Raw genomic sequence first — 12,980 nt, 5'->3', positions numbered from 1 at the left:
GTATAATAATAGTAATGATAATGATGATTTGGGATTGTATGATATTCACATTTAACAACGTCCAAGCCTCTATATGCCAAGTTAAAGGTCCAATCTGCACTTTCTGTCCATGCTACTACAGTTATAATTGAACATTTGAACCTGTAACATGAATCGTTAAATGAAATAGACGATAGGTATAGTGGTCATTATTCAAAATAAAGGCCTGGGTGCGACTGAAAGTGAGAATAATTTAGTTTTCTCTGTAGCTGTGACTCTAAACCTGGCTTTTAAAATTTGCTGCATATAGTTTAACCTATTTTTCACATTTAAACCAGAGATTGAGCTTCTGAAATGTCACCATGTTTTAACAGGTTACACATATTCATCATCTTCCCTGTGGAAAAATATTTGTTCCCATTTCATCCTCTAAGAAAAAACTGTGGTCGAGCTGAGTAACAGAAATATTGTTTTGTTTCATGACCTCAATGATCAGAAATTCACCGTCTGCTTCTGTAAATAATTAAAATTAAAGTAACATTAAATTGTGATTTACTTCAATGTTGTGATTGGCTCATAAATGTCACTGGATATGTTTACACGGACACCAATATTCTCAAATTAACCAGATTAAGCTAAAGGTCTGTATAAGACACAAATGTAAACTCCAAATTTTGAATATCTCAAACTATATAAGGTCAAATTTGCAATAATTTAATTAAGTGAAGAATATTCTGACTTTAGTCTCATAGAAATACGTTTTAATCACTTTATAACATCCTGTAGCGTTTGGACCTTAGAAAGAAAAACACTATAAATGGTAAAAACAAACTATAACATAGGATATTAAACCATTTCAGGTTTTTATTATTTAACTAACTATTTTTAGTTTTTGTTTTTTGCAAATATGCACCTGAATGTGAGTTGACCCCCCCCAACCTTGAGTTCCCTGGAGAAAAGGCGCCGGCTGCACACCTCGCGTAATAAAACACATGGTTTATTATCAGTGTGATAGAAATGAAATCACTGGACAATTAGAAGCATGTCTACCCATCATCAGCACCATGACACAACTCTATAAGAACAGAAACACACTGAGTCCCGCCGCCGGCTCACAAAGGTCGAATCACAGATAAATAGGCCTACTCCAAAATAGCTGGTGAACCTATTTACACAACCGTTCATTTTAAATTAATATAAATAAATATTTACACACATAAATTAACACCCTCCCTCCGCGTGCTCGTGTTAAATCACCAGACAAATCTGTTTCACAGATAGGATGCTCCCAACCCCGATTCTCCCACAATGCTTTTTGTGTGTGAGGACAAACACAGACACACACCACACACACTCACAAACGCACACACACACACACATTCAGGCACACATGCACACAATGTTGTTTGTTGGCTGCTCACAGCATCTCAGTCTCACAGGATGCAGGCAGGGGGAGCAAAATGGATGTAACACAGTAACCACCATGTCCTCAGGGGAATGAAAAGAACGTAACACAGATGAAAAATCCCTCTGTGCTCTCTGACACTGGCCCACGGGTGTCTTCCTCTGCCTTTTCCTCTCTACCTAGCCTTCCTCTTCCTCCTCCTCCTCCTCCTCCTCAGTCCCTGTGTGTGGCAGGTCAGTCGCAGTGGTGTAAAGCTAGAAGTGACGGTGAAACGCCACCGTGTGTGTGGCCGCCTCCCGCTCGACTCTCCATCTTTGCTCCCCTTCTTCCACCTGCTTCATTTCCGCTGCTTCTCCTCTTTGTCGCCGGCCTTGTTGCCGGCGTCCCCGTGCCGGTTGTTGGACGGGTTGTTGAGAAACATCTTGTCGAGTCCTTTGAGAGCCTCGGTGAGGTAGTTCTGGAGGGTGGTGAGCGCGGCGCAGAGGGCGGGCGAGCCGAAGCCGTGCGTGATGAAGGAGAAGTGGGACAGGCAGCTCTGGATGCCGGGCTCCAGGATGGGCGAGGGCCGGGAGTTGCCCAGGGGAGTCCTGTCCTGGGCCAGCAGGTCTGTGAACTCCTTACACAGCTGTCTGCAGGGGGAGAAGACAACAGGAAGTCAGGCTGGAGCACAGCGTTGAGAGGATACTGCTGCTGATAACTGAACCCCTGTTCAGTCTGTGGCGTTAATCATAATGAGGTTTATTACTGGAAACCCAGTGTAGACAACATCCTATTAAAATCTCACCCAAAAGCAAGGATTGTACCAACTGCCCCCAAAACGTTACCTGCACACAATCTGACTTGAGTTTATTAATTTTAGTTTTATGGTTTTTATTGTTTTATCAAATAAGACCTCACGTCTACCTGCTGTTCTATCAGGGCCGGTATCGATGAATCTGAGCCTCGGGTTCACTCTGTTAATCCAGCCCAAGGATTTACTTTTGCAACATTGCAGGGAATTTTAGCCTAAATATCTCATAAATGTATTAATTGAAGTAGTGAGGATATTTTGCAGCATCACCTGCAGATGTTGTTGAACTGCAAACTGAACCTACACTGGATTTAGGAGGGAAACAGAACAGGGAGATGTTATAATCTCACATTTCTCTGAGGCTCTGATTGAGGAAGCACATTCAATTTGTGTTTTCATTTTAGTGAAATCTCATTTCTTTCTTATTTCCTCATCCTATAAAAACAAACTCAGCCGAGCAGATTCAAAAACAATTGCAGTGTCAGGGACGATACAGAGATAATAGATTATGATAAAGAATGATGTCGTGTAAACACAACAATTGATTCTCAAATAGTATCACACGTGACTCAGGCTGTGCTTCCTGAATGAAGGCAGAAAGACCCCACCCATCTATTCATTGAGAACTTTGACTTTTGACTTTATTGAATCAGTTCTGACTTAATCACAAGATTTAAACCAGGACTTTGGTAGAAAATCTCCCTGTGTCACATGGTGAAACCAGACAAACCTCCTGTGTGAGAAAACTGAGATTATTCTGAACACTAGACACAGAAACAACCTTTAAATTTATGAGGTTATGTTTTCATTTCTGTTTTTCTTTTTGCAGGATTAAGCAAAATATGCTAATCTGACTTTGATGAATTTTGGTGGAAGGCCAAGAAAAACCCACTTTTTTAGCAGATTTGATTAATTCAAACAATTCTAAAAGGAACAGTCACTTTTTTTACGATTGCAAGATAAGACATTTTTGGTAATTTCTCACGAAATAATGCACAAACTAAAGCAGATGTGGAAAATTAGAGAATAAAACTACGAACAGGTGAAATCTGGTGAAGATCCGAATAATAATACAGATTACTTTCAGTCAGTGGATCTTTATTCAATTACTTTTATGAATAGTATAGGAACCTGCAACTAAAATGTCTAATAAATATATGGTAATAAAATAGCCAATCAGCCTCAGCAGATGTAGAGTAAGGGGTTAATCTAAGTTGTATTTTATTCCGTCCCTCTGCACTTATTCAGCTTTTGTATTTTTTCAAGTCTTGAAATTTTTAATAATATTCCACAATCACTAGAGACGAGGATTTTATGTCAAATACAGAAAATCTGAAATCAAACAAATTCTAATTTCCCAGGTGGACTTGCATGAAAAATAAAGAGAAATCTCCCCCTGATACTTTCCCTCAGGTCCCTTCAGGTGACTTTCCACTATCGTCTTCTTTGTGATGTTGTGTAATTTGTTTTTTGTTTCCTCGGCCTCCTTCTATCTAGACTCATCACAGAGTTTGATGCACAGAGACACGTGGAGCGAGTGGAAGCCCCACGAGAGACCAGGATTTCATTCCCCCCTCCTGAAACTGGATTATGGGAAACGGAGACAAGTGTCCATGCGGCGTGTGATGATTCTTGATTTAACGTTGACATCTGGCGTTTAGGAGGAGGTTGTGTTTTTGTTTGTTTGTTTGTTTGTTTGTTTGATAGCACGATTACCTCAAAAACTCTATAACCGATTTCCATGGAATTTTCTGGAGGGGTGGGGCATGACCCAAGAAAGAAGCCATGACAGTTTGTTTGCTGATCTGGATCAGCGGACGGATCCAATTTTTTTAATATTGTATTTTTCAACATTTTACTTGATTTCTCCAGATAATTAAAGGATCTTGAGGCGACTGAAATCTATGAGCGTGTGTAATTTGGTGCATTGTTAAATAAAAATGTTGATTTAGTGAATTTAAATGTGGTTTCATAAGGGGACTGTTGGGCCTGTCTGAAGCTTGTCTCTCTCTGTGGATGTATTTCCTCAGACTCCATTAGATGCTTTAACTCTAAATATCTTCCAGGAATAAAGAAAAATGCTCCTTTAAATACCCATAATTCACAAAACACTGATGCCAAGGCCTCCACATTAAAAAGCAAATCTTTAATTGTTAACCTTTCATTTTTGAGGACCGATCATCAAAGGCGTTATCATTCTTCACTACATGTGAGTGCATCAGTAAAAGAAAATCACCTCTTCACCTCTTTCTCCTTGTTAAATCTCATCATCTGATTTTAGGCCCACGTTTTATATTCAGCAGACCCATCTCTCTCTCTCTCTCACACACATACACAGACACACACACACACACACACACAGGCAGTGCGAGGCCTAAGGGCAGAGCTCCAGCAATTGAGTGACAGGCTGTGCAGGCCGGGCCCAGCTGGGGTTAGGGGAGTAGAGAGGAGAAGCCTTCACCCCGGGCTACACTCCCGGCCCTCGCTGTTGTTTTCTGGCGACTTGAAACACTTCACTGCTAAATAATGAATTTCTAACAGGCAGCACCGACACCCCCCGTATTGGAACAGGTTTGAATCTGAGCATCAAACATCCACAACCGAACACACCCTACGTACGGAGCACCACACACACACACACAGACACACACTGTCAGACAGGCAGATGGTTTATGCAGTGCAGGCCGGCAGACAGCACTATTTATGCAAGCTAAAAATACAAGCGTCCTAAAGGGATCTTTGTTGAAACCAACTAAAACTCACTCTGGGACGAATGGACTCACTAATCTGCAGATTGCAAAAATGGACAAATTTTAGGATTGATCCACTTCACCACTTCTCCCCTGGTTCCCAAGAAAACCATCCTGCTCAGTGTCTGTCTGGGATCCAATTCCACACTTAAACGCCCATAAAAATGGATTAATATAAGTAAATGGGTCGATCCTATAAGAGAGAGTTCAAACCCACACGTCTCACCTCGGAGCTTGTATTTTTATAAACGTCTGAGCTGCACAGGCCACATTAAAGTGTCCAGCCTCCAGTGAGGTAAAGGTTAACCTGTGTAAGGGATTGGGTTTGGTAGCAGTCGTGACCCACTGATGAGTTCTTATCACAGTCAGAAGGTGAACAATCTTATTTCTGCTCATTTCCTCATGAATTTCACATGCCCCAATTTTTTTCATATTCAATGTTTGCTGTGTGAAGCTCAGAGTGAAGGCAGGAGGCTTCAGCCCTCAGGGGTCTGAACGAGGAGCCTCACAGAGACTTTCATTTCACTCAGCAGAAGTATTCCTATCCAGAGCAGATGGACGCCCCTTATGCAGTCAAATGAACATTTCAAAATGCTGGACAAACCTGATTAAATGTCTATTTGGGGCTTTTTTCCGGACTTTAAAATATGGGAATATCTGCTGCGAAGAGGCAAATATGCATTCTTGGAAATATTCTATAAAGTAATTAGACTTTTCTGCAGGGATTTTTTTTTTAACTGCATTTCTGTGTCTGTGCCAAAAGAAGGCCTCGACCTTTGATCTCTTTATTTCCTCACTGTTCCTCGCTCTGTTTGAAGGAATCCAAACATCTAAATAGTTTGTGTCTAATAATTTAACATTATAATTCATTTAATTGCTTTAATCTCCCTGTGAACATCCCAGAGGACATGTATGTGTGTGTGTGTATGTGTGTATATATATATATATATTATATTATATTCCATGACAGAACACAGCCCATAAAGACTGTGAGGGGAAACACGGATCTAATCAAACGGTCCATCAAACTCACTTTGTCGCCAGCAGCATGTTTTTCCGCGTGTGCAGCTCGTTGGGGTCCGCGTGCTGCCGGTTCAGGTACTCGCTCACGGCTTTGGTGGGAAACTCCGTCTCGCAGATGTAACCGAAATCCCGGGCGAGGTGCACCGCTTCACCTGGAGGGGTCAGACACACTCAGGGTGAATATGACGTAGACACACAGAGCGAATATCACAGGTAAGGTGTTTCTTTTTAATGATCTTATAATTCCAGGATATTATTATTTGGACACTTTGTCTTTTTTACGCACGGATTTTACGCAAAACAAATCGAAATTATGCAAACCAATAATTTTTAGAAAATTAAATGTGTGAAGTACTTTTTATTTACTACTTTTTGCAAGTAGGAAATAAAATATTTTCCAGGATAGTGATGTAATATATAAATTGGAAATTAAATAAAAATAAGCCCCATGTGCAAAATAAATTAAAGCAGGGAAACAACAGGGGTCGAACTGTCACTTTTCACATCGAATAATTATTCAAGTTAATTAATCAACCTTGATCGCATCTCTCAACTTCCTCATCACTGAATATTTATTTATATTTCTGGCACCACAGCCCTGCAGCCATGTTCATTGTAAACGCAGAGACACTGTGAGGTCACGACCTTTGCCAAATTACGCACGGCCTGATTCTGGCTGTGCGTAATTTTTTAAGGTAACGTTGGAAATAACGCAAGCGAGAAAGTCCAGGTTCATTATACAGTTGGTGTTGAAGGTTGATATATCGGGTTTGTTTTAATTGTTTGGGGTCAGCCACATAAGTGTTGGGGGAGTTTTGAGGGAAGAAGGGGAGACGGTGTGTTGACATAAATACTGAGAATAATATTTCTGCAGATTCTGATTTGAATCACCTTCTACAAGAGACGTGAGTAATGTGACGTTGGCAGCTTTGCGTCTTCCAGCAGGTAAATTCAGTCCGATCTTCTCCAGCTTCTCCCTCAGACACTTCCCACCGTTTTTGGACTTTGCTCTGCAGCGAGAAGAAAGGAAACGAAATCATGAAAACCTGTGCAAATATCAGATCATGAATAAACACACGTGCTCTAGAAACATCTTAAAGAACATTTAATTCAAATTGATGGTTTCTGCAGAAGTAGCTGAATCATGCCTCAGCTTGTGCCCCAGAGGATTTAAATGTTAAATAGGAACAAGGGGGTTAATGATTCTCAGGGTTCACATATAGTTTCCATGGCTCGTACCTTCTCAGCACGCCCCCCAACAGGGAGGCGTTGAGGCACTCGGGCGGGGACAGTCTCCTCTGCACCTCCCCTACGGTCACTTTGTACTTGGAGGTGGAGCTGAGCAGCGACAGGCGGCCCGGTACCGAGCAGAACACCTCGTTAATGCTGACGTTCACTCCCCCCATCAGGCCGTCCTTACCCAGCATCAGGGAGCCCATGTTCTTCAGTGGCATGGGGACTGGAAGGGGGGGGAGGAGATGGAGACATGATGAGTGAGTGTGTGTGTGAGACATTTACTCAGGTGGATAAGCATTTCAATATTAAATCATGTCTTCTCTGCGTGCGCGCTCTCACGAGGGCGTCCCCGGCCCAGTGATGCGCCCACGCGCCGGGCATTTGCTGTTATTTAATGTCGCGCGATATTCTCATTACAATATTATCGATTGTTGATTGGCTCGCGCTCCCAGATCGCATTAACCACCTCCCCGGCTCTTCTCCACGGCCGGTTTAACTCCCACCAGCGGCCCTGGCTGCGGCTCCATCCCGTGCGCATTAATGCTCTCGCGCTAATGGCGTTAAAATAAGAAAAAAAAATGGAAGAGCAAGGGGAGACCAGAGTCGTGCATGCATGCGTGCGTGCGTGCGTAGGGGCCAGTTGGAGGGGGGGTTCTGATGGCTCCACGGGGGATAATACCGCAGATTAGCTCTAAACGAGCTCACGAGATCTCCGTGAGCGGTGCCATTTATTACATCAGCGGCTTAAATGCCCCGCGGGGAGCTCAGTCACTCCACATCCCGCTAACTAAATCACCTCACATCATCAGAGCTGCAGCCTGTCAGCGACACACTGCCTGCGAGTCAATACACCGGGATCGTTAGCCCCGCGTGGCCCCCCCACCCCTCAAAAATCAAAAGTAAAACATGGAGAAATATCCAGTTTGAGTCCAAGTCAGGCTTTGATTTACAAATCTATAAACTGAATTATACATCATCATATTATAGCACATGTTCGGAGATAAATCAAACTGAAGGAACCCCAGGAATTTAGTTTTTTTTATATATATATACAATTAAATCAATAGACTATCTTAAAATTTTAAGAAATGTTTCCAAAATTATTGTAGTTTAAGAAAAAAATTGTCCTTTATTCCAAAACATTGTAATTTTATTGTCATATTATTATTATTGCATTGGTTTGGACTGTTGAGAGTGGTGCTCGTGTGTGTGTGTTGTGTGTGTGTGTGTGTGTGTGTGTGTGTGTGTGTGTGTGTGTGTGTGTGTGTGTGTGTGTGTGTCTGTGTGCGTGTAGCTACCTTTTTTAATTACTGATTGATCCAGGATGTTCGTCCCGTTGTTGTCTTCGATGGTCTGTGAGAACCAAGAGAAATACGCATCGTTACGCACAGAGCTCCTCAGCACATCATCCACGAGCATGAGAAGCTAATATTTTAATATGTTATGGATTTAATAACATTATACACGTTTCAAAAACAGACAAAATGAAGAAATCAAATCTATGGGTGATAATCCTCCGCTTCAGCTCCTCGAGTGACGCCTCATTCATCATCCTGCGAAATAAACTCCCTCTTTAAAAACAGACGCATCATTCCTCCACACTCGAGTATTAAAATGAAAAAAAAAACAAGAAAAGATTAATTTGCTGAAAACCAACGTATGGGAGGTTAATAAATGCTCGACACGGACACGGAGAGATGAGAACGTTTCGTTTGGAGGTTAAATGGCAGACGATTCGTGATGGTTTTGTGCCCTGAGGGGGGTGGGGGGGGGTGGGGGGGGGGGGGGGGGTTGAATCCCACACAGCTCCAGTCTATTTCAAAAAGTCTCTTCTGACACCACAGCTGCAGCAACACAACAAAAATCTATACAGCAAAAAAGGGACAGCCTTCAGATTCAATAAGAGTTTGACCAGAAATATAATAGTATTAATATTGGGATAATGGTAAATTCCTCTGCAAATTAAAGCTGGTGAAATCGCTGCATCTTTTCTCCTTTTAATATATAATAATTTTTTTTATGCAGGTGAATCTGAGCAGCAGCTTATTCCACATCTCAGCATCTTCTCATCGAACGTGTCTGAGGTGCGTTTCGCTTTGGGCCGTTTGGTTCGTGAGGCTCCAGCTGCAGAGAGAGAGAGAGAGAGAGAGAGAGAGAGAGAGAGAGAGTCCAGGCCTGAGGGAACTGCTCCGGGTTCACTGACCTCAGATCGGGAGGCTCAGGGAAACATGCGGAGACAATGAGGGAGACAGCTGTCAACCATTAGAGGCTGCGTCCACTGCACCTCTGTCCACTTTATTACTTTGGTATTTTTTTCTTTATTCTCTTCTACTCTGTTTAACTTCATCCAGACGGAGAAAACGCGAATGGATGTTGAATTTAGAATCTGAAGATTCCCAACTATGAATTAAAATTAATTAGAATTATTTAGTTGTATTTATTTTAATGTTACCAATTATCGGATGGACTCCGGTGGACTTGGACTTGTATAATTCCAATATCCTTTAATTCCAACCAATAATAATGAATAAATACACAAATAAAGTAATATTAAAAAATAAAATAAAAAAGGGTGCATTCAACCCTGTGACCTTTGACTCACCTGAATATCCTCCATGCCGTGCAGGCCGTGCAGCAGGCCGTCCCCCATACCGGAGTCCAGTCCCGGGTGCGCGGAGTGCAGCAGCACGTCCGGCCGTCGAACCCCGTAGTCCCGCCGGGGGTCCAGCCCGGACAGCTGAGGCAGCGAGGCCCGCGGCTGGGCCAGCAGAGCCGAGCTGTCCATCCGGTCCCCGGCGGCGTCCTGCCGCTGCCGCGCGCCCCATGCGCCCTGCTGGCTCTGGTGCAGGGAGTTCAGGGAGTACGGGTCGCTCACGTGGGAGTACGGGTCCTGGCTCTGGTAGTGAGCGAGCGGCTGATACGGCGGAGGGAAGTACGGAGGCTGGAAGTCCGACGTGGGCGCGTGAGACAGCGGCGGCGCGCTGGAGTAGGGTCCCCCGTGCGACACCGCGCCCAGCTGGGACAGGCGCGAGCTGTGGCTCGAGACCCCGTCATGCCGGTCCTGGAAGAGGGGGAAGAGCAGAGGAGACAAACAGAGATGTTAACAAAATGAAAGGAGAACATGGAGGCCCAGGACCACCAGGCTTTTATCATGAGTGTTGCCCGTGGTGCTGGAGCCAGAGCTGCAGTAAAGGACACTGGACCAGCAGCTCGAGCCTGCAGGTGAAATGTTACAGCTTCATTCAAAATATCACAACGAAAAACCTCACAGCAAAATGTACGAATTCACCGGCTGCACTAAAGAAGGATGGCGAGGGGGAGAGGACTTACCGCGGCGGAGTAGGAGTGAACTAACATCTGTAAAACCTCTGGTGCTGAAGCGGGCTCACGGTAAAACTGCAGCGGGATGAAGTCGGTGTTATGGCCGAGAGGATCAGACTCATCCCCGGGTGAAGCAGAGTGTGTGTGTGCGGTGCTCGGCCTGGTGCTCCACAGCAGCTCCTCACTGAACCTTCCTCCGCCCCGAGCTGCTGCCGCCGCTCTGACTGTGAGCACCGAGCTCCCGCCTCTACCCCCGGTAGATGCTGTAATTGTTATTCATGACTGGGACTTACAGGAATATTAATGTGCGCGAGGCAAGGGACTGGTGGCGACACACGGAGCGTGAAGCCTCTCGCGCGCAACCGTGAGTGACGTTTAAATTCCGTGGAGAGCCGCGAGACGACGCGCGAGCAGCAGGAGATAGAAGGAGTGTGTGAAGCAGGGGGGAGCGAGCAGGGTGTCAGGGGCCGTGAGGAATCCCCCCCCCCCCCCCCACACACACACCACCATCACTAAAATAACCGCTTTGGGGACTTTTGTGGGCGAAGCCTGACGCAAGAAAAGCTCACACTCGCCCTTTGGAGACAGTTTGGCACAAACCATTCCTGAGCAAACGCCTTTGACATCATAGAAAAACCAATATAAGTCAGTGGTAATAGAAACAGCTGGGCCGCTGTGAAGCATAATGGGTGGAAGAACAGATCCAGGGTCAGAGTTCTGCTCCCAACTCGACCTCTGAGCTCCCAAAAGTAAAACTCCACTTTTACGCACAGGCACAGATGAATATGTATCTCCCTTCCTCTCACTCACACACACATTTTGTTCAGAGTGTGACAAACTCCTGGAGAATAAAGTGTTTCTCTTGTTGTGTTGCAGCTGCCTTTTCCCTTTTTGTGTGTGTTACCGAACACACCACAGGGCAGCGCGAGGGGCTCGTGTGAACGGTGTCACGAGTCAAAAGAAGCGATTAAACTTTATATTGTGCCCCACGCGCGCGGCCCCTCGGTGCCCTCGTGGATGACTTGTTTAACAACACCACCGCCCCCCCTCCCTCGCTCGCGCCGTGGGAGCGAAGCCATGTGCCGCACGAGACGCGGGTTTCCCACCGGGCGGAGCCGAGGGGCCTCGCGAGAGACCATCTCTCCCACTGCTTTGTGATGGAGAACCAGTCAGCGCGAGCGGCCCCGGACCTTCTCCCCGTTCCCTCGCGCGTTTAAATCAAAAGACATGTTATTATTATTATGGGATGGAAGCCAGATGATTTACATATTTCTCACATATCGCCTTGCTCTGACCCTGCCTTTAGTTATGATTTAATCCAATTTAAGAATTAATAAATACATTAAAAAAAATCCAATTCATGTTTTGCAGCATTTCTTTTCTATTTCTGATGTTTTTTAAAGAACATTTTTAGATAAATTCTTATTAATTCTCATATAAATTCTAAGTAAAGTTCCTCATAAGCAAAGATTTAGTAAAAAAAACAACACACAAGCCATATTTAAAGTGACACATTTTAGATGAAATTTTAAGAAAATATTAAATAAAAATTATTTCTATGCAAAATGAAATACATATTCTTCTAACCGTATGATCCAAACGGTGAACTGCACCATAGCCACAAACATAAACACAAAACAGAAGCTCAAAGACGAACAGGATGAAAATATGAAAATTAAAATCTGTCTGTTCGAATTTCCACGCGATGCAAAGTCCTCAAGTTCATATCTCAGCCTCCACATGTGAGACACAACAGGCCAACGAGCCCCACGTCACTCCGCTCTGCATCATTCATGATAAAACAAACATGTGTGTGATAAATGTGTAAGAACACAAACAGCTGGACGGTCACGTTACCTCATAAATATCTTCATACTTGACATTCTCAACTAGTTTCCACAGCATGGTCGCTTCTCCGGTGTCGGTAAACCGAATGCAGCCAAGTGAGGAAGGGACGACTCAACTCTCTCTCTCCCTCTCTCTCTCCCTCCCTCACTCTCTCCCCCTCCCTCCCTGCCTCCCTGCCTCCCTGCCTCCCTCCCTCTCTTTGTGAATGGGAAACCCCTGTTGAAGCCTGCTGCAGCACCATACTGTATAAAGATGGGGCGGGTTGACAGCAGCAGAAGGAAGAGAGAGAGAGAGAGAGAGAGAGAGAGAGAGAGAGAGAGAGAGAGAGAGAGAGAGAGAGAGAGAATACAATATTGCAGGAAATACATGTTTTTATTTCTCATGAGTCTCTGTGGTTCCCAAAATAAAAGCACAACTCAACAAAAGACAGAACTCTGACCATAGATGAGCAGCTTTAGTGTTTGTTCATTTTGAAGTATCCATAAGTACAGCAGCTGGATTTATGGCTGATAAAGTGTCAGATTTGTGAAAGATTAATGAAGGTATAGTCATAAGAAACTACTGGAAACACTTCTATACACACATGGACGACAAATTAAAGCACCAGTCGACATGGGATTCAGTCTTT

The 12,980-nt window shown here is 44.2% G+C and overlaps 1 protein-coding gene across 5 annotated transcripts; it reads right to left on the bottom strand.

Moving 5' to 3' along the window:
- Positions 1 to 1,721: 1,721 nt before the first annotated feature.
- Positions 1,722 to 12,409, bottom strand: LOC128460228 (transcription factor AP-2-beta-like). 5 transcript variants are annotated; one of them, XM_053445307.1, is made up of 8 exons: positions 12,362 to 12,409; positions 9,786 to 10,244; positions 8,482 to 8,536; positions 7,985 to 8,019; positions 7,187 to 7,389; positions 6,839 to 6,957; positions 5,958 to 6,099; positions 1,722 to 2,013 (listed from the first exon to the last, which is right to left on the bottom strand). In XM_053445307.1, exons 1-8 carry the CDS (start codon positions 12,407 to 12,409, stop codon positions 1,722 to 1,724), a joined length of 1,353 nt encoding a protein of 450 aa, XP_053301282.1. The 5 variants fall into 5 exon arrangements, with proteins under 5 accessions (XP_053301282.1, XP_053301285.1, XP_053301284.1 ...); XM_053445310.1 differs by lacking the exon at positions 12,362 to 12,409 and adding an exon at positions 10,514 to 10,540; XM_053445309.1 differs by lacking the exon at positions 7,985 to 8,019 and having other exon boundaries at positions 7,187 to 7,411; positions 8,481 to 8,526; positions 9,782 to 10,244.
- Between the last annotated feature and the right edge of the window lie 571 nt (positions 12,410 to 12,980).

Source organism: Pleuronectes platessa, chromosome 17, assembly GCF_947347685.1.
Source record: "Pleuronectes platessa chromosome 17, fPlePla1.1, whole genome shotgun sequence".
Taxonomy (NCBI): Eukaryota; Metazoa; Chordata; class Actinopteri; order Pleuronectiformes; family Pleuronectidae; genus Pleuronectes; species Pleuronectes platessa.
This window is presented reverse-complemented; position numbering and strand designations above follow the sequence as displayed.

Coding starts and splice junctions, on each gene's coding strand:
- LOC128460228 (XM_053445307.1), bottom strand. CDS start 12,409: ATGCTGTGGAAACTAGTTGAGAATGTCAAGTATGAAGATATTTATGAG. Junction 8,020..8,481: donor TCAATCAGTAATTAAAAAAG/GTAGCTACACGC, acceptor ATTGACTCGCAG/GCAGTGTGTCGCTGACAGGC. Junction 6,100..6,838: donor ACTCACGTCTCTTGTAGAAG/GTGATTCAAATC, acceptor TGACCCCTCCAG/GTGAAGCGGTGCACCTCGCC.